The sequence below is a fragment of the Sitophilus oryzae genome, unplaced genomic scaffold, assembly GCF_002938485.1.
Source record: "Sitophilus oryzae breed Bouriz unplaced genomic scaffold, Soryzae_2.0 scaffold_488_pilon_pilon, whole genome shotgun sequence".
In the NCBI taxonomy this organism is placed as follows: domain Eukaryota; kingdom Metazoa; phylum Arthropoda; class Insecta; order Coleoptera; family Curculionidae; genus Sitophilus; species Sitophilus oryzae.
The window spans coordinates 1,098,227-1,119,702 of record NW_022147071.1 but is presented as its reverse complement, the minus strand read 5'-3'; the positions used below and the strand labels follow the sequence as shown (position 1 = coordinate 1,119,702).

At 31.0% G+C, this 21,476-nt stretch overlaps 2 protein-coding genes across 3 annotated transcripts; one reads left to right on the top strand and one right to left on the bottom strand.

Annotated features, from left to right (window-relative positions):
* Positions 1 to 3,463: 3,463 nt before the first annotated feature.
* LOC115886392 (lebercilin-like protein) lies at positions 3,464 to 16,576 on the top strand. 2 transcript variants are annotated; one of them, XM_030905517.1, is made up of 8 exons: positions 3,464 to 3,695; positions 3,750 to 3,954; positions 4,007 to 4,071; positions 8,600 to 9,011; positions 12,397 to 12,929; positions 13,128 to 13,348; positions 14,406 to 14,695; positions 16,339 to 16,576. In XM_030905517.1, exons 1-8 carry the CDS (start codon positions 3,631 to 3,633, stop codon positions 16,504 to 16,506), a joined length of 1,959 nt encoding a protein of 652 aa, XP_030761377.1. In that variant the 5' UTR covers positions 3,464 to 3,630; the 3' UTR covers positions 16,507 to 16,576. The 2 variants fall into 2 exon arrangements, with proteins under 2 accessions (XP_030761377.1, XP_030761376.1); XM_030905516.1 differs by having other exon boundaries at positions 13,128 to 13,384.
* Positions 16,555 to 21,336, bottom strand: LOC115886391 (ATP-binding cassette sub-family B member 7, mitochondrial-like). The gene is made up of 12 exons (XM_030905515.1): positions 21,174 to 21,336; positions 20,806 to 21,056; positions 20,423 to 20,592; positions 20,208 to 20,360; positions 20,013 to 20,156; positions 19,513 to 19,661; positions 19,279 to 19,453; positions 19,067 to 19,224; positions 18,845 to 19,008; positions 18,591 to 18,792; positions 17,564 to 17,767; positions 16,555 to 17,511 (listed from the first exon to the last, which is right to left on the bottom strand). The coding sequence occupies exons 1-12, from the start codon at positions 21,321 to 21,323 to the stop codon at positions 17,275 to 17,277; spliced, it is 2,157 nt and encodes a 718-aa protein (XP_030761375.1). The 5' UTR covers positions 21,324 to 21,336; the 3' UTR covers positions 16,555 to 17,274.
* Between the last annotated feature and the right edge of the window lie 140 nt (positions 21,337 to 21,476).

The following is a 21,476-nucleotide window of genomic DNA, read 5'->3' as shown; positions in this document are numbered from 1 at the left end:
TATAATATATAAATAAATTTTGTGATTGCAAATAATAATACATCACTATCGATATTCAATGTTTTTTGTTAAATTAGATCGATTTTCAAACCCCAAAATTTAAAATATATTTTACATTTTACCCATTATCTTATGTACCACCTATTCATTATTTGTATATTGTAAAACATTTGCTGCATTTTTATTGTTCATAGTTTATTTGCCAAAGTATTTATTACTATAAATAGGTATATATTATATTGTATTTATTAACTGTATATTATGTATACTTCATGTCAACTATATCATTTTTAAAATACAAACCAAAAATACGAGAAATAATTATGTTTTCCATGTATTCTACAACATATTTATTAATCCGTAGTATCTAACTAGCGTGACGTCATAAATCTCTGCCCGTGGCTGTTCTATTAGAGATGGCATTGATCTAATATTTAGAAATGTCAAAAGCTGATGACATTTTACTTTTGTCAATTTTGACATTTCGTGATGATTTTTGCAAGGAGAGGAAGAACTGTCACTTGTTTTATTATTTTCCTTTTTTATTTCACGAAAGTAAAAAGAGTTACCTATCTGATTCGTTCAGGCACTCAGTTTAAAGAATATCAGTAACTTTTTTGACAGAGGGGTTTTATATATGCCATGTTGGTAAAAAATAACGGTCAAAATTCAAAGTTATTCATTTTATAGACTATATATTTTAAATTTTAATATACTTTATATTTTTTGAATTCGTTATACGAAAAAATAATATTCTTTTTGCACACATCCCAGGGCTGTATTTTAATATTTTTTAAGCACTTGTATACGTAAACTCGTGTATTATTTTACCGCACATTATCTTATAGGTATTATTGAGCTTTAAATGTCTCTCTTTGATACCCGTTCGCAACGCAAACTTTAAAATCAACTACAAGGTGAGTCATTAATATTGGCCAAATATTGACAAAAAATATTGGTCAACATTTTAATGAATTACGCCCTATAATATATAGCCTTAGTTACTCAAGACAATAACTAATTACTCGTTGAAAAAATGTGATTTTTGAAAGTAACTGTGTAGTTAGAATTCAAAATTAAGGTAGTCGCCAAGAAGTTTTAAGGTTAAAATTCGTATTTTAAGTGATTTGGCCAAGATAAACATAGCCAAAAATTTACTACAATTTTTTTTTCCAATACTGTATAAATTATACAGCGTGTTAATATTTTGATTGAAGAAATTAAAGGAATTAAAAAAGTACCCACCGCGAAAAGTTTAATGCGAAATACAGCAAATATTGATGTAGTTGTAACTACAAAAACAAATTGATGTAGTTGGGGAAACTACATCATATTTCAATGTAGTTGTTATTGCGTTCAACTACGTCATATGCTGATGTAGTTGCAGTTAACTCCATATAACTACATCAAATATAGATGTAGTTTATTGCGTTTAACTACGTCATATTCTGGCGTAGCAGTCCTAAATGTTGAAGCAGTTGTCATGGTCTACAACTAACTACATCACCTATTGATGTAGTTATCGCAACTACATAAAATAATTTGATGTAGTTGGGACTACATCAATTTTAGATGTAGTTGTTATTGCGTACAACTACATATTTTAATATAGCAACTACGTTAAAATGACTACATCAAATTTTAGGGTATGTTATGTACACCAATTTTTGATGTAGTATTTTGATATAGTACATAGAATAGTAAGAAATGTAAGGAGTTTTTAATAAGTTTAAATTGGATTAAAAAATGGTTATATCGAAATGCTACACCCTGTATATATCTTTTTATTTTTATCAAATTTTAAAAAGTATTATGTGATTCATAAATGAGGCTTACCAATGCAAATTTATATTGTTTTTATGCCTATTTATGATTGTTTTTTATTTCTAAAAGGTCTAAATTTTATTATTCGTTTTTAAAGGAATTTTTACATTAAATTATACAAACGATTCTATGTATTTAATAATAGGTATAAATAAATTGTGCACCTTAATATTGTTTGTAAACTAGTTGAAATTCCAAAATTTTGAAAATTCCAGGTTTTTTTTGATAAGAAATATACAGTGTTGATCAGAAAAAGTTCACTTTAAATATGATATTTTTTGATTAGTTTATTTTGTTTAGAATACATTCTAAAGGTATTTTCTTCTAAATATGAGAAAAAGTTGTTTAGTTTTTCATTCTACATTTTTATAATTAATTTTTATTGTAATACGTATTCTTGTACTAATAATAAGTCAAATAATTTATTAGAAAAAAAAATGAAACAATATTACTGAAAAAAACATCATTATTTGACGTGAACTTTTAGTTACCCGGTATATTTATTTTATGTTTATTCCAGTTTATACATAAAATAAAAAAAATAATTTATGGTGCACTTTTTTGAATTGTTCCAAAAACGACTATAATTAGTAAAACAATAATATAGTCAATATTAATAAATAGATGTTGTTACTGCAATATGCTGTTTTATTTAATTAATTTTATAATAATTCTAAATTTCTCTCTCATATACAGGATGAAACATCCAAACCAAACCAAAAACATGTGCCATCTCTCGTGGGGAGATTTCTCACGTAAAAAGATTTATTTTTCATATTAACATAGGTCCAATTCTGCTTTGTTTCGTAGCTACAGGGTGTTAAGTTTTATTTTTTTTTTTCGATTTATTATAATTTTATCTTAATTTTATTAATTGTGATTAATAAAATTGCGTGATTAATAAAATCTCATCAAGGAGGCCGAATTCTACAAAATATCAAGAGATAACTTTTTGGCGTTACTACACAGTTTTGATATCCAAAGAAAAAGTCAGCGGCGCACATGTTTTTTTTTTGAAAAATATTCCAGTGATAACCCATATGCACGTCCCTGATGAGTTTATCGACACTTTTATAGCATTAAAATATGTAGCACTTATAGTAACTTTTACCCAAAAAATTTCATTTGAGTCACTAAAAGTACTTGAAGAAAATTGTAAATAAATTAAAAGACTTTAACACCCTGTAGCTACGAAACAAAGCAGAATCGGACCTATGTTGATTTTATGTATATCTAAAAAAGAAATAAAATACAGGGTGTTCCATAAGAAAAAATATAACTTTGGAATGGATCTTAGTTCTGACACACAATGTTTTTATTTTGCTCTGACACACCCTGTAAATTTGAACATAATTTTAAATTATGCATATTGCCTCTCTACATATACCCATAAAAAAATTTGTTTCTACATCTTTCCGTTTTCGTATATTCCTGTATATAGATATTATAGATTGTTAATTTTTATTATTCATTTCAAAAAATTATTTCAGATATTAACCCCTCTAACAATAAGACAAAAAGACCCTTATTAAGCTTATTATATACCGTATCTATTTTAATACCTGCTTTGAAAATCGTCCCATAAATAACTTTCAGGTTTCAAATTGATTATTGAGCAATCAGTTACCCTAGCAACACACCTTGAACTACCTTTTACACAAAAGACCCTCATTGACGTTTCTGCAGTGCAGTTTTTAATTGTCAAATATTTTTTATAAATAATACAAAGGGTCCTTTTCGAAGCAGGACTCTTTGTACTCAATACAAGTTTGTCAGAACTCATTTTCAGAACATAAAGTATGTAAGATGACCTCAATAAGTAGTAGTAACGTATCTGCGCAAAGGTCTCCAATAATTCAAGCAGATATAAGGTATATTTACATCTATTTAAAGTATTTCTAGGTGATCTAAATAAACAATTTTAGGAGTAAATCATGTGATACGGTTTGTACCTCAAATTCAAGTTGTTTTTTCAAAAAAAGAAAACCGATGAATCCCTTAGCTTACTCGATAAGGCCGACATATCATAAGGCGAATAATAATCCAGTGAAACAGAGAGTTATGTCTGCTAAATTGCTGAAATTGAGGCAGTTACAAAGTCAGTTGAATGATGCGAATTTTCATCTGGTTGTAAGTTTTTGAAAATAGTTTGTTTTAAAATTGTTTGGATAAATTATTGTAGGAGGTTGCTAGAGAAAACCAAGTATTAAAAACGTTGCAAAAGAGACAAGATAAGGCTTTATCAAAGTAAGAGAACTTTTCATTTAATTATTATACAGGGCGTCCCAGAAATAAGTGCAAGTATTTTAACTGGCAGTATAATTCAACCCCAGAAACACGCATACTTTGAATAAGAAGACTAAGGAAGGAGCATAATGGCTATCCATGTATTCATGCATGGTGGGCGGAAAAAGGACTCTAGGGTGGGGATCCTTGACAGTTTTGTTTGACGATTCATTTGACACATTTGAATTTGATTTGAAATTTTACGGATTTGTCAGTCTTTACGGAGCTTATTTTATGTTATTTATTATTTATTCTACTACTGATAGTTGTATAAAGGTAGTAAATCTAGATGGAAATTGTGGCAGAACTTAAATTAACAGTGTCACTATCGCGATTTATCGAAAAAGACTCTAAAATAGTCGGTTGTGTAGCGTGCGGTAGATCTCGGCAAAAATCGAGTGAAATAATGGAACAACTTTTCGCTAGTAAGTGACTATATAATATACATACGTGTAGAAAACCGATCATTTATGAAATTCACTTAAATTAACTAATTATATATTTTTTCTTGCATTTTTGCTTTTATTTACTACTTGTCAAAGATTAGATGTCAAAGAATTTAGATACGTCAATTTGACTTACCTGCTTCAGTAGCGTATCGGATGTTTGTGTTAATAAATAAATATTAAAACTTATCTATTTTTATTATAATAATATGTTTTTATAACAATTTTAATAACTACCAACATTTATTCACAACGTAAAATAAAAAAAAATATTGAGTCTACCCCACGTAACCTATCCTACCCTACATCATAGTTTTACATTTTTTAAATAAAATTAGAACGGCACTGATAAAGCGGAATTTAAGTCGGCCATATTTGAGTCCCATCGCGGTGGACCTAAGATTTTTGATATGCTCCTTCCTTAGTCTTCTTATTCAAAGCACGCCTATGGGGTTTTTTTCGCGAAAAAAAATATTTTGAAAATTCGAAATTTTTTGAAAGTTTTTTTAGTTTTTAGTTAAAAAACATAATTTCTTGATAATATGGCAACATATAGTACGAGAGCTAGCAACGTCGGAAAAACACGTATTTTAAGACATCTGGCTCTTTGATATTTCTTTTACTATGCTCTCTAGAACAGCATGTGGCCCGTCTGGCTGCCGGTAAACGTTGCGTTCCGTACTGCATATTGAAAGAAGATCCTTCATTTTTATTAGTCCTTTAAATTCTAGTATTGAATATAAATCGAACATGTCTCAGAACCGATGATTCAGAGTTCGAATCCGGGACAGGGCAAAGACTTTTTTATTTTATTTTCGTTTATATTCTGATAGTAAAGTATTAATAGCTATTTATGTAACTAGTACCTAAAATGATGTTTTTTAGGACGAATCATTACTGTTTGCGGACGAGGCGTTAGCCGAGTCCGAAATAGTAGATGAGTCCTAAAAAACATAATTTAGGTACGTGTTACATACACTATTTTTTGTCATACGCTTTTTACAGTTTTTAGAACGCATATTTGCAAATTTTCCATATTTGAAATTATAATGTTTGAAAAAGTTGGCTTATAAATTCATATCTTAGTAACGAGTTTGTTTATTTCATCGCATTTTGACATGTCATTCGAAATTTGTCACAAAATCACACAAATTCATCAACAATTTTAAAATGTTCCAAAATCCCGAACATATTGCTAATAAGGCCAAAAGAAATCGTGTTGGATTTGACTTCCTGTGAAGTCTCGTGCCATTTACCAGAAAGAATATGATGTTTTTAATGAATGGAAAGACAAAAATGGCGTATTCGTTTGTAAATGAAGATGTATTGCTAAATTATTTCCACGAAAAAGTAAGTACCTAGGTACCTATTTAAAGAGGCTTTTAAATTAAAATATTCTTAAATTACAGTCACAAACATTCAAACCATCGTCAATTTGGTCGAAATATTCCATGCTGAGAGCAGTGTTAAGTGTTAAAGAAGATATTTATATTGACAAATTTCCAAAACTTATTGCTTTTTGAAGAGGAATTCGGTTGGTTACGAGCCTAAAAGTCTAAGGTTTTGTCCATAAAAGAGATCGGTGATTTTTGGCCACGGCTAGTGATGAAACTTATTTACTTACTAAGGTAAGTTTGCGATAATGATTTTTAAAATATATAGATGGTTTCTTATTCCATTGTATTTGATTTTTAGGTAGCTCTTGTCATTGGCCTTTGTGGAGCTGTAGAAGAGAAGAATTGTACTCTCTACGAGTGCAAGACATCATAGAAAAAGACAACAGCTGCCTTTTAGTTACCCTTGCGGATACAAAAACTAATATCAAAAGAGTGTTTCCGGTGGTGAACGAAGGGAACGTTGTCAATCCAGTTGAGTTGTATAGAAAATATGCTTGTCTTAGGCCAAAAAATGTACCACATGATTATGTCTTCATCTCTTATCGTAAAGGAAAATGCACCGTGCAACGAGTCGGCATTCATTCATTTGGGAAGATGCCATCGATTGTAGCAGCATTTTTAAAGTTGTCGAACCCAAACGAATATACAGGTCATTGTTTCCGACGTAGTTCTGCTACTCTTGCTGCAGATGCAGATGTGGATTTTACATCGCTGAAACGCCTAGGAGGTTGGAGGTAAAAATTTTAATATTTTCCGATCTTGTTCTAAACAACAATAATTATTTAGGTCGTCCACAGTGGCCGAAGGTTACATAGAAGAATCTATTGAGAAAAAGAAGAAAGTTTGCAAACTGCTAATGGGGGAAAAGAAAATCGCGACCACTTCCACGGATGTATTACCAAGTACATCATCGTTCGCATTTACTCCACCTCATCAGAAAGTAAATTTACCTGCCAATGGAGGAGTCGTTTCGATTGCAGATGCAAGTTTTCAAAATGCACAAAATTGTTCATTTCATTTTTATTTTTCCAAATAACTTAGCTTTTGATATTGTTAGTATTTAATAATTTAAAAATCAAATACAATGGAATAAGAAACCATCTATATATTTTAAAAATCATTATCGCAAACTTACCTTAGTAAGTAAATAAGTTTCATCACTAGCCGTGGCCAAAAAATCACCGATCTCTTTTATGGACAAAACCTTAGACTTTTTAGGCTCGTAACCAACCGAATTCCTCTTCAAAAAAGCAATAAGTTTTGGAAATTTGTCAATATAAATATCTTCTTTAACACTTAACACTGCTCTCAGCATGGAATATTTCGACCAAATTGACGATGGTTTGAATGTTTGTGACTGTAATTTAAGAATATTTTAATTTAAAAGCCTCTTTTAAATAGGTACCTAGGTACTTACTTTTTCGTGGAAATAATTTAGCAATACATCTTCATTTACAACGAATACGCCATTTTGTCTTTCCATTCATTAAAAACATCATATTCTTTCTGGTAAATGGCACGAGACTTCACAGGAAGTAAATCCAACACGATTTCTTTGGCCTTATTAGCAATATGTTCGGGATTTTGGAACATTTTAAAATTGTTGATGAATTTGTGTGATTTTGTGACAAATTTCGAATGACATGTCAAAATGCGATGAAATAAACAAACTCGTTACTAAGATATGAATTTATAAGCCAACTTTTTCAAACATTATAATTTCAAATATGGAAAATTTGCAAATATGCGTTCTAAAAAACTGTAAAAAGCGTATGACAAAAAATAGTGTATGTAACACGTACCTAAATTATGTTTTTTAGGACTCATCTACTATTTCGGACTCGGCTAACGCCTCGTCCGCAAACAGTAATGATTCGTCCTAAAAAACATCATTTTAGGTACTAGTTACATAAATAGCTATTTTTTTTAAATTACCAGAATTATTTAATACTTTACTATCAGAATATAAACGAAAATAAAATAAAAAAGTCCTTGTCCTGACCCGGATTCGAACTCTGAATAATCAGCTCGTGGTCGGAAACTCTACGCACTACGCTATGGAGACATGTTCGATTTATATTTAATACTAGAATTTATAGGACTAAATTAATAAAAAAATGTAGGATCTTCTTCCGATGCGCAGTAGTGAACGCAACGGGCATCGGCAGCCAGACGGGCCGCATGCTGTTCCAGAGAGCATAGTAAAAGATATATCAAAGAGCCAGACGTCTTAAAATACTTTCTCGAAAACGTTGCTAGATCTTAGACTAATAGGTATTAGATTAAATTTACAAGAAAGAAATTCCAGAAAAGATCCAGTGGTTCTCAAAATTTTAGCACAAAATCATTTTTTTTTGGAAATCTTCAAAGTAAAATAACTCCGTTATTTTGGACTTATTTGAAAAACGATAAAGAGAAAATATCCTTCTTTTATCGAGATCTACCACCCCGTTAAATACTTGCACTTATCTCTGGGACATCCTGTATTTAAATTAATTTTTGAAAAAATCCTGTACCAAAGTATCGATCGTATGAATGAAAAAAAAACGGCGTCATGTTGGCCTGGAAATTACCATTAATGATATTTTCTGAGCCAACTATGACACCGGTTTTTTTTCGACTTTATTTAAAATGCTATTTTTCTAGATATGAAAATACAAACGCTGATTTGCCACGTCTTCTACACTCGCACGAAGAAGAGATCCGTGTTCTGTCAGACCGAAATAAAAATTTAAAGAAACACGTTAAAGATCTCACAGAACAATTGAAACTAAGAGAAGATGAATTGCTAAGAGTCAGAGAACAGCTATCCCATTTGGAAAAACTAAACAGGGATAAGCATTTAGTGGAAAGGGAAAAACTAACCGATCAAATGGAAGATATGAAGATCAGGCTGCAAAAAAGCGAGGAACAAGTGATAGTGTTGAATAGGAAATTAATTTTGGAAGGTAAAACATCTAGGCAGAGATTAAACTCGGAGTTGACCCGGTATAAACAGAGTCAAAGGGAGTTGCTGCATGCTCTGGATGAGATTGACAGGCTCAGTGGATTACTTGAGGTAAATATATAAGGGTGTTTCAATATTCTGTAAACATAAAACTATTATACAGGGTTGTTCGAACTGTATTCCGAAAACTTCGGCATATTGTGTAGATAAAAATAAGTAAAAAGTTCGTATAAATGCAAGAACGGTAAACTAATAGGATTGCTTATCCTCATAAGACGTACCCTCATAAGACGTCCCGCGCTTCAGCTGACAGTTGTGACGTCATTGTAGCCCTTGTCAAAGCCATCGTGGCCTTGTCATGATAGTGTGTATTTTTAGTTGCCTATGGTAAACTTATAAAAATAACAGCTGAGAAATTTTGAGTTAATTATTTTGTCAATTCTAAATGTGAAAAAGGTGTCTTTAAAGTTTTTAGAGTTATAGAGTGTGTAAATACGTTCATTTTGTGTTGTGGATTGTGACAAAGTGCTTACTAAGTGCCCACGATTTTGTTTATTAATTATTTTAAAGCAAAATATGGAAGTACCAATTTTCTTTATTATTGTTTGCATACATATAAGGTGTTTAAATAAATAAACTAAATAATGAACGTTTTGCATTCGGTAACCAATAATGCACGTGTGTGTATTATTGGTTGCCGGATAAGGACTAATAATCATGACAAGGGCTACAATGACGTCACAAAGCGAGTAGTTTTCGCGTGCACCTGGCGGACACTTTTGGCTGAATGAGCAGTCCTATTAGGTTAACTGTTCTTGGTATAAATGTATGTTCTAAAATGCTGTGTTTCGAAGATACAGGGAGTAGAAGTTTCATTTTATTTTAATTTTTTCCAAATAATTTCTGAAGTAACATCAATATTTGGATGAAAATTGGTGTCTGGCATATTTTTGACATGAGAAATTTGATTTTGATGTCGATATGACTCCTATTTGTAGAGGGCGCCTACATGTGTTTTAACTGATTTGAAGAGTAATAACTTTTCTCTCGTCCGTACCTGTATAAAACTACTGAATGAAAAAATATAAATTTTCGTGATTTTTTACGTAAAAAACGTCTCTTAGTAAAAATCGCTACGAATAACCATTCTCAAGATATTTAGAATGGAAATAGTCAATACATGTCATTATTGACAAAAATTAAACATATTGAGTGGATAGGAGTGGTATACAAGTAGTCATATTAACATCAAAATCAAATTTCTCATGTCAAAAAACTGCGAGACACCATTTTTTTTGAAAAAAATCGAAATAAAATTGAAACTTCTACACCCTGTATCTCCGAAACTAAGCATTATTTTAGGACATACATTTATACGAACTTTTTTACTTATTTTTATCTACAGAATATGCTTTTATGCAATTTATCTCTCGAATCAAAGTGCTTGGTTTGCCCCTTTTGCCCCATAGATAAAAGACTTATACTATTAAATAGATAGGCAACTTATAATACATTTCAATTTTATTATACAAGGGCGCCTCTGGTAGACGGAGGAAGAAATACTAATTGAAGAGAGGGGTGCGGGGAAGGGGGGTTGTTTTAGTTAATTTAAAATAAATTTAGACATACAAGAACACTTTGTGTGCTTTTAATTAGGTCGAACATATTATAAACGATAAATCAACTGTATTAAAAGCATACAAAGTGTTCTTATATGTCGGATATTAATTAAAAAATATATTAAAAAGACTAGAAATAGTATATATTAAGTTGTTACAGTTATAATTTAATCTTTGGCGGTTTTCAGCAAATAGCGGGCAGTTTTACATAATTTTCCTCCCTTTGAAGTGAATTGGAAACGGCTATATAATTTTGGTGTAGGCAAGATTCCCAGTTTGTTTCCGTTTGGGATCTGAAATAATAAAAACAAATTAAATTAGATGTTATCATCTGCTGATCATGCTAATATAAAACGCGCGTCCTTAATTCCTTACATGCACCGTAAAAAAAATTAAATAACTGCTCTGCAAGTAGCATTTATTAGCAGTACTAATTTAACAAATCTATAACTGTAAGTAGATATGTTTAATTTACTTACCATTGTATCCTTCGGAAACCAGGTGTACAACAATTAAACTCCATGATAAAAAATATTGTCTAAAACAGAATACTGGCAAAAAATCTGAAGGAATTTAATTTTACAATAATTCGACAAATCAAAACGAAATCAAACCGTAAAATCACAACAAAAGCGTCTCTGAGTGACAGTTAAAAATCAAATTTTATTATTGTCAGATATTGACATTTGCATTGTTAATATTGACAGTTTTAATATTTTGCGCCTCTGCATCTTGGAGGAAAAACTATTTTTAATGAACTGTCATTTCCATTTAAGTTTCTCAGCCATGGTTTGCCCGTTACAAGGCATTAAAATTTATGAAGCTTATTGCCAAAAATCATTTGTGACAACTAGATTTAATACTATAGAGAGATAAATATTTTTTGATAGAAAATGACATTCTGAACAGAATTACACATCATATGTCAACTTTTGATACTTTCACTTAAAAATAATATTTGAGGAGAGCCACTTTTGAAAACCACTCGGTATACCGTAAGCTGCACAAGTAACTAACACTATTTTTGAAGCCTCTTAATAAAATTCACAATAATCTCACTGTAATTCAAATTCTGACACAATGTTTTTCCAGATTTAAGTACTTTACATAAAAACAATTATTATAAAATAAATCAGAAATAATAAATAAATTCAAAAATCTGACTTTTTACTTACGGTGAATTCCGTTGCTTACCTTGGTTATGGTTTTATGTTCCGTTTCTATCGGTTTCCTGAAATTTTTCTTATTACGGAACACGGTTCCTGCAAAATATCGGTTGTAACTGTCACCAAATTAACCAGCGCGCAGCGTGAAAAGAGAGAAGGCTGGTTTTTCTGGTTTTGTTTGTCAATCAATGTCATTTATGTGACAGAAAACAAGCATATAATTGTTTCTTAAAGTCAGGAACATTTAAAGAAAACATGAAAAACAAGGCAACAACTAATCGTGAATGTTTTGTAAGCCATAAAAATATAAAAATAAAAATTGATTAGATTTGTTTATTTATTATTGATCTATTTTAATATTAGATCTGCAAATCTTCACTTGAGCTGTCTAACGAGTTTAACAGTTTATTAGTAAAGTAGTTTTAAATAGTAATCTCCATTGAAAAGAAGAAGGAAACCTAAAAGCAGGTAATAGGTACATTAAAAATGCATAAATGATAAATTTTATGATTGTGTTTTATGATATTGATGTTTCCAGTATTTTACCAAACCATTCCGTATCAAACCGATGTTTTTCAGGAACCGTAGTTTACCGGTCTGGTTCGCCTGGTTTTGCAACGGAATACAGCCCGTTATTTTTTTATTCAAAAGCCGGTGCAAAAAAATCTGAACCACCCTGTATAAATCTTTACAAATCAATGAAATTTTTAGGCTAAAGAAAATGTAGTGCGTCCTAGAAACCCGAGATTCCTTAAAGGAAACATGAGGGATTCCGTGTCTTTGATGAGCCTGAAGAATTTACAATGTCAGAAAGCGCAAGTCAGTAACGAAAAACTGAACGGTTTGAAAGAAATCAGTCAAACTCCCGTGACTGAAGTGAAACTAGAACCCTTGGGAAGTGCATTTGGTAGGAAAGATTCTGGAAGTAGTGGTTCCAGGAAGAACAGTGGAAGTTTTAGAGCTCCCATGGAGAATATCAAGCAAAGACTGACAGGAGATGGGCAGAAAAATAATGAAATTAATGGAAATATGGATGATAATCCAGATGATAGGGAAACGTCTTCGTCAAGTCTGAAAAATCGACCTAGTAGTTCTGTTAAGTTAGAGAAACTACCTATGGTCGTGGAAAATCAAAAAACGAAGAGCGAAGACGTGAATAAAGAGGTTTTTGAAGAAAAAAATCGCACAGAATTAATATTTCCTAGTATACGTAATAGTAAAATAATTACTGAGAAATTTATAAGGTATGTATATTTTTAAATTTAATTTTGTAACACTCTCTTCATTTCAAACATACCGCGCTGGCAAGTCTTGCTATTGGGTCTTGCTACTCGTCCCGTCGCGTCTTCTATCGACGAGCGGGCCGAGGTTGCCATATTTCAACCATACAGCTCTTGCCGCGACTAATAAACAAATTAACAACCTGTATATTATTTATTTAGCGAAGAACGACGGGTAAGCGAGATGCAAGCACAATCCAAACAGGTGAGTTTTAGTGAAGACACTAAAGAAGATGAATACGAAAATTCTTCTGGCGATGAACTGACAAATATTATGCATCAAATAAAGAGGGAAAAAGACACTAAACTGGCTTTACTGAAAATGAATAGAAACAAACTTGACAATACGGATGGCAACAGTTCGAACGGTAGCTGCGAACAGGGTGAGGAAGATTTTGAAAAACTTACTGAATCTTTAGGTAAAAAAATTCTTTATACTTGCCGGCTATGATTTTTTTAACGAAACACCCTGTATAATATTGCATTTTTGAGCTTCCTTTCTGATCACTTTCCTTTATCCTAAGGTATTATTAAATTTGTTTTGATATATTCAAAGATAAATAAATAGAAAAAAATATATTTTCAGGCTTTTTAAAGAAAAATATTAAAAATACAAGAAATGCCCTGATATCAAAACTATATTAGGTATTTACTATAGCTGGTCTGTACTTACTTTGTTATAAATATCTTAATCTTAAATCATACAGAATTTTCAAAATTTCTAAAATATAAAATAATTCTTCGTTTTTTGCTATTAAGATTGGCAAAAAAAATGTTTTTTTAATTTCACTCAAAATGAGTTATTTGGGTCACCAATGACCTAAATACAAAATATTTTCATGGTGTCTGTCTGTCTGTTTGTTCGTCTGTAACACGATAACTCAAAAACCGCTAAACCGATTTTAACCAAATTGGGCACAAAAATACTGTGGCACCCGAGAATCTGGCCATTAGTTTTTGGTGGGGGTGGGGGGTTGGTAAGGGGGTATAGGAGGGGGTTAAAAATTTTAAAAAATCGTAACTCCATAACTACAGTAGCCTAAGATTAGGAATAATATTTGCAACAAAATTTGTAATAAGAAAATCAATCAAAGTATTAACATAAATATTTTAGTATGGGCGACTATACGTGCCTCCCGGCGCCAATTTTTTTTTAATGGAACACCCGGTATATTATTTTTTTGTTAGATGCAGAATTAAAAAATGAACATTTGTTGTATTTAAAACATTTCAATTTTTTTTGGCGGTTTTGCAGATATTCTCTGTATCATTTTACATATGGCTCTTTCACAGTAAATTTTTATCAAAGCAACTTATGATATTTGTCTGATATTTTATCGTTGAAAGAGCCATATGTAATACTACCGCGAATATCTACGAAACCGTTAAAAAATAAACGAAATTCAACAGAATCACTTAAAAATTATATTTCGTTTATAGACGCTGCTATACAAAGAGCTACCGAAAATTCCAAGGAAGAATTCGACAAAAAGTTGGGAAACTACTGTTCAGAAGTTTTATCTAGCGTAAAAAACTGTAACAAAGTAATCGAGGTGCACAAAGAAAGTCTTCTTTCGTCGAAAAAAGATACGAATTCTTTGATAGACACGCTGAGAAGAACAGAGGCTGCCGAACACAAATTGAAAAATTCCTTTTTTGACATGAACGACGATATGTCGTTTGTCCAGGAAATACTTAACGAGGAATACAAGTTTCAACTGGCGCACAATGTAAGATTAAAATTATCTTTAAATATTTTAATATTCTCCCGCTGGTCTATACAGGGTGCGACAAATTCGAGGTACGAGCATTGGTATCTCGGTAATCGTAAAAGATACGAACATGGTTAAATTGGAGCAAAGTTGCCCGCTTTGGGATGTTCACCAAGATGCCACCAAAAAAGTTTTAAAAATTTCAAGGATTGCTGAGTTTTTTTGGAAAACACAGATTTTTTTGGAAAACACAGATTTTTTTGAAAATCAATTTTATTTTTTCCTGTCGTTACTGTTTAGAAAAGCAAGAAACTAATTGCATATTCTCATAACCACTTTATTAGGGCTATCTGATAGTATTTTTAGATTTTCCATTTAGCTGATAATTTGTCAGATACAGAGGCCAACTTAATTTTTTTAAATACGGACCTGCATTTTCTATTTTTATTTCAGGTTTTGAAAGAACTCGGTGTCCTGAGTACAATGATATGCCACACTTTATACTTTTTTTTATTTTGAATACTTTAACAACAACAAAACTATTTAATTATTATCTAAAATAAATTCAAGTCCGACTCTGGTTTTTTAAATTATTTCATCTGATTATATTCATCGCAACAATATTGATCAGCGCTAATTAACATTGAATAAGGAAAATCGAGCCATTTGGAAGATTCAAATAAATAATATCCAGGTTAGCAATTTAAAGATATTATTTTTAACTTGTTTTATTGTGAATTTGACATCTCAGTGGGCGATCTAATAATATGCATAATATTAATTATTATAAGTAGTTATTATAAATAAATCAACTTCTTCAAATTAGTTTCTAATGCTCTAGATATTCGAACGAAAGGGTTAGCACCCTCCCTATTGCACAAATTTATTTTTCGTTCAATTTTATTTATAGCTCTTTGAACAGATCTTATACTTCCGAATGCATTTTGTACTCTTTATTGTAAATGTTGAGTGTATTGATTACACTTTTACAAATGACGTCAAGTAATGTTTTTATTAATCCTTGGCGACATGTCCAGGAACCTCGCTGGCCATTATACTGCTCTATCATTTCCAATCCATCTTCCAGGGAAATGATTTGATTGTTTATTATTTATTTTATATCGTTTTTTATTGTTCTATTGCGTTTGATTTTCCAATGAATAGATTAAATATTTAAAAATAACAGAGCCGGACTAGAAATTAGTTTAAATAGTGTTCAAATGTCCGAAACAAAAAAAAATATTAAGTGTGGCATATCGTTGTACTCAGGAGACCGAGTTCTTTCAAAACTAATTAGAAAATCTAAAAATACTATCAGATAGCCTCAATAAAGTGGCTATGAGAATGTGCTATTTGTTTTTTTCATTTTCTAGGAGGTAACGAGAGGAAAAAATAAAATTGATTTAAAAAAATAGTTTTTTTCCAAAAAACTCAGCAATCCTTGAAATTTTTAAAACTTTTTTGATGGCATCTTGGTGATATATATGATATATATATATATATATATATATATATATATATATATATATATATATATATATATATATATATATATATATATATATATATAACTATTTCAATCATTCTTGATAGTTGTGTACTATAGTTAAGGGTACTAATTATGAATTATGTTGAGTAATTTTTGTTTGGTGATTTTTAAGGATTCCATGAAAAATCCCAACCAAGACAAGAAACCATTGGTGAATCTAGAGAATAAGAAAAAACTGTTGGCAACACTGCGTGCAATAGACAACGGTGATAGTATCGAGAGCTTAGAAGAATCTAAACCGAATATGATGAAAGAGATATTTGGTCACATAGCCCATTAACCGATTTCAAAAAATACATAATTATAATGGAACAAGAATAACAAAATGTTATATATAATATATATTTATTTACAATGTTTATAATAAATAAAATTATAATTATTTGTTTAAAATTTGGCGCGTGTCTGTGATGAACAAAACCTAACCTAGATAAAGTAGTTTTAGAACAATAATACTTATAAATACAAGTAATTTATTATTGTATTTACAGTTTTATACAACTAAAAAATATATAAACAAAATAATTAGACGTATAGTCGATGAAATCCCTTAAAAAGTATTTGGAAAAGGAATTATGCTTATATTATGGAAAAATGTAAGGTCAACTTTGATTAAAGTTATTATACAGGGTGTCCTAGGGTGAACTGAGATCTCGGAAACTATTAGAGATACGAAAGAGGTCAAATTATGGCAAATTAAAAAAATTATGATGTATTTCATGTTTTTTTTTTAATGTATATATTTTTGTGAAATAAATAAAAATTAATGAAGTATTTAAAAAATAAAGTTATTGCAAAACTACCATTATTTGACCTCTTTCCAACACTTATAGTTTCCTAGACCCGCCGAATTTTGGACATCCTGTACAGCAAAACACATTTTGGAAAATACGTGCACTGTTGGAAATACCTTTTTAGAGTAACGACACTGTATTTTGGCGTAATTTCAAATTATTTTCGGTGTAATTCTCATATTATTTTTGAAAAATATTTTAACTTAAAACAAACATTTCTCTTCCTTTAAAAAAATAAACCATTTTACTTACAGCTAAATTTCTTTTGACTTTTCTTCTTTGACAGGTTTATAAGTGTGGTTTTGAGTATTCCACAACTTGTAATACAGGCTATTTGGATTCTGTAAAAGGCTGTCGTGTGTGCCCCTTTCACTTACTCTTCCGTGCTCAAAAACGAATATTTCGTCAGAGTCCATGATGGTGCTCAACCTGTGAGCAATGCATATGGAAGTCCTTCCTTTGGTAGCATTGCGCAAAGCTTTAAGGATATTCTAAAAAATATATGATTAGACCTTTTAGTAAAGAACATCTGTCAAAATTTACATATTCTGTAATAGAATCCAACGAGCTTGTAGCCTCGTCGAAAATTAAGATAGGTGAATTTTTCAAAATAGCTCTGGCTATCGCTACTCTTTGTTTTTCTCCTCCTGATAGCTTCAAACCCCGTTCACCCACTTGTGTTTGGTATTTATTAGGCCACTTCATTATGGAATCGTGAATTTCTGCCATTTTGGCAGCCTCAATGACCTAAAATCAATTTGAAATTTGTACCTATGCCATATTATTAACAAATTTCGAATATAGATCTTCTCATGTAATGTATACAAATAATATTAATAGACAAACATTACTGTACCAATAAGAAGGTTACCAGTGGTGTGCAGTGCTAATCAAAGCAGGATAGGCAAAAATTAGCAAAATAATGAAATAAAAAAGTGTAAGTAATTTATTAAATAATCAACATAATTATTTTTTACTCTAAATTGGGGAAACATTTTTAGATTTTGAATCACTGGGAAATATATGAGAATTGCGCGATAATGCATTTGTCAAAAATAATTTAAATATATCTTACTACTGCAACCATTTGTTACTACAAATGGTTAATGAGAATTATTGTTAGATTTGTAATGACTTGTGTTATAAAGTAATGATATGAAAAAAAAGTTTTTCATATCAAAGAAATTTAGTTTGTTGTAGGCTTTGTTTATAACAATATCTTGACGATTTGAACTGGCGCGCGAGGCGTGCTGACCAATAGCGCCTGTTATCACCTGTGACGTAGCAACCAACCTGCGCAATATCATACCTTGTATTCTTTGTACCATGTACTGTAATAGTACCAATTTTGGTAAATACATTTTAGCACAATTTAAAAGAACGATTTGCATATAAATTATACAAACAATTAAGATTTCATTTAATTAAAATTAATATTAATAATAAAGCCCAGTTTTATTTTTATGCATACCAAATACCAACTGGTTAAAAAAAAATCATGCCTTCAATGTTACATGAAAGAAACTAAATAATTCACCAAAAGTTACGTGAAAGAAACTATAGATGATACCTCTTCTTCACTGGCATTTAGGTCTCCGTATCTTAGATTATGTAAAATAGTATCATGAAACAGCACTGAATCCTGAGGAACAATTGAAATAGATTTTCTTAGGCTTTCTAAATCGACATTACGAATATCATTCCCAGCTATTAAAATCCTTCCATTAGTAGGCTCAAAGAATCTATAGAGCAATCTCACCAAGGTAGTTTTCCTAAAAAAAAACCTCTCATTCTATGATACAGTGAAAATTTAATATGGTATACCCCGATCCTGAACCACCAACAATAGCAATCTTCTTCCCAGGCGGTATAGTTAGATTCAAGCCATTTAAGATACTTTTTCTTGAACCATAATCAAAACTAACATTATCAAAAACAATTTCAGATGATTTAGAATCAACATACAGATAGGGTGCATGTGGTTTGTTCTAAGAAAAAAGTATTAAAATTAAAATTATTTATTTATTTAATTATAGGTAAGAATACCTTAATATTACTATCCATAGACATTAAGGCAAACATAGTTTGCATGTCAATAAGAGCCTGTCTTACTTCTCTGTAGACACTGCCTAAAAATCCTAAAGGAATTGACAATTGAAAGAGAAGACCATTTACCATTACTAAGTCTCCCACAGTCATGTTTCCTGTATAAATTTTATTATTAACAATATTTTAATCATATATTTACAGCAATTTACCTCTAAGTATTTCATTTGCAGCCAAAATCATAATACCACTCAAGGCAACACTAAAAATCGCATTCTGACCAAAATTTAACATTGCCAAACTAGAACTGGTTTTTAAACTAGCATCCTGATATTTTTTTAAAGATTCGTCGTATTTATCAGCTTCATACCTTTCATTATTAAAGTACTAGAATTATACAGAGGTAATAGAAGGTGTATAGAGTTATACAGTTTGTCTAAAACTACCTTTACTGTCTCATAGTTAATCAAAGAATCTACAGCTTTATTTCCTGCATCGTTCTCAGCTTTATTCATGAAAATTCGAAATTTCGTACGCCACTGCGTTATGCCCAACGTGTAAGCAGCATACACACCAACACAGCCCAAAGATATCCCTAAATATAAACAACTATTTTAATAGGTACTCCTGTATATAGGATGACACAAAAAGCTCAGGATTCCTATTCAATATTTTCAATTTATTCAAATACAGAGATATATGATTCAAATATAATTTTAAATGACATTATTGTATTTTGTAACGGAAATATAATGGTAATCCACTGAACAAAAAAAAATACACTGCATTGTATTTAAAGAACTACAAATTTAGTTTTAAAGTAAACATATTTCTTAATCATCCTGTATATACTTTTTTTAAGATGTAGGGTACTACTGCCTGTATATTTTGTAGAAAAACTGGAACACTCTGTCAATCTGTATAATTTTTTTTAACTGATTCTTACCTGCAAATGCTGCACCACATTTAACACCCAGTATAGACGAAACAATAGCAAGTTCAAACATTGTGGGTACTATATTGAAAACCATTGCGGTCAGTACAAAATTTATTCCTCTAGAACCTCTATCAATCGTTTTTGATAAGGCACCTATAAAAAACGAATTTTCTAAACAACAAACACTTTTTTAAACAATTTTACCAGTCTGTCTGCCTAGGTGAAACGAAAGATCCAAATTGTGCAAATGTAAAAACACATTTTTTGCTATTCTTCTGATGGAATGTTGTGCAACTCTAGCAAAAACAGCGTTTCTCAGTTCATTAAAACCAGCGGATCCTGCTCTAGCTATACCATCTAAAGAAAATAGGTCAGAAGTAGAAGATAACCTACTTAAAATTTATAATTATTGTACCTACACCCTAGCAGTAAACTTGTAGCCACAGTGGCGACTGTCTGAGGGGCTGTATCCATGTTTAAAACTGATCCAGCATTAAGGTTCAAGTAGTCAATGGAATATTTAAAAATAAATGGAACACTCACATTCACTACTTTAGCAGCAATTAATAGGGATAAGGCTAGTTTTACCCTACAAAAAATAATATGCTTTGATTTTATTACAGAAGTCTGGTCATTCTAAATCCCTAGTCTGTTTTAAGTTGTTTTGTTATTAAACTAGTTAGTAACTAACAATTTTACATGCCTTTGTGTCTCTGTCTATCAACTAGTTACCTTCCGCTTTATATTAAGCATTAAAATACAGATCATGGCTTAGAAATTACAATGCTAATATACTACAAACCTATCCCGTATTTCTTTGTTGTCTGCTGGCCAAATATACTGCAACATCGCGTTGATCATTTGCATGCCTGTAATAGGTTTGCCCCCCTCTAATGGCAAGGCATCCCGAGATAATGCCGAGGCCCCCGGGTGAAAGCATCCTCTGACAGGTTGACTTCTTGGTATATTTTTAGGCGCTTTATTTAAGATTAACGAAAGAACGTTGGCGCTTGCTTTCGGTGATTTTTCTGGTTCTTTAGGTGCCGTAGAAGACTAAAACAAACAAGCAAAATAAATAGTTTACAAGTTCAGAGTTCAAGTTCAATGTAAATTGATGATAAATACACAAAAAGTACGTGATAGAACTACGACATATTACATAAGATTTACCTTTTGAAGCTGGTAGATTAATGGTGTGTGTAGACGAAGAGGTTTTTGTCTAAGGGTCAGTTGACTAAAGTTTCTGCTTGTAAAAGCCGATTTTAAAAGAATATTAAACAATTTTGTATTAACCTCTTTCAAATTTAAAACAGTCGCCATCGTGGTACAAATGAACTACTGTCATTTTAACAGAACTATTTTGTGTCAAACTCACTTCAAGGCCAAAATTACGTAAACGTTGCATAGGCAACCAATAATACACGTCGATATCTCCTGCGGTTCTCAAACTTTAAATTCATTTTGCGCCCCTTT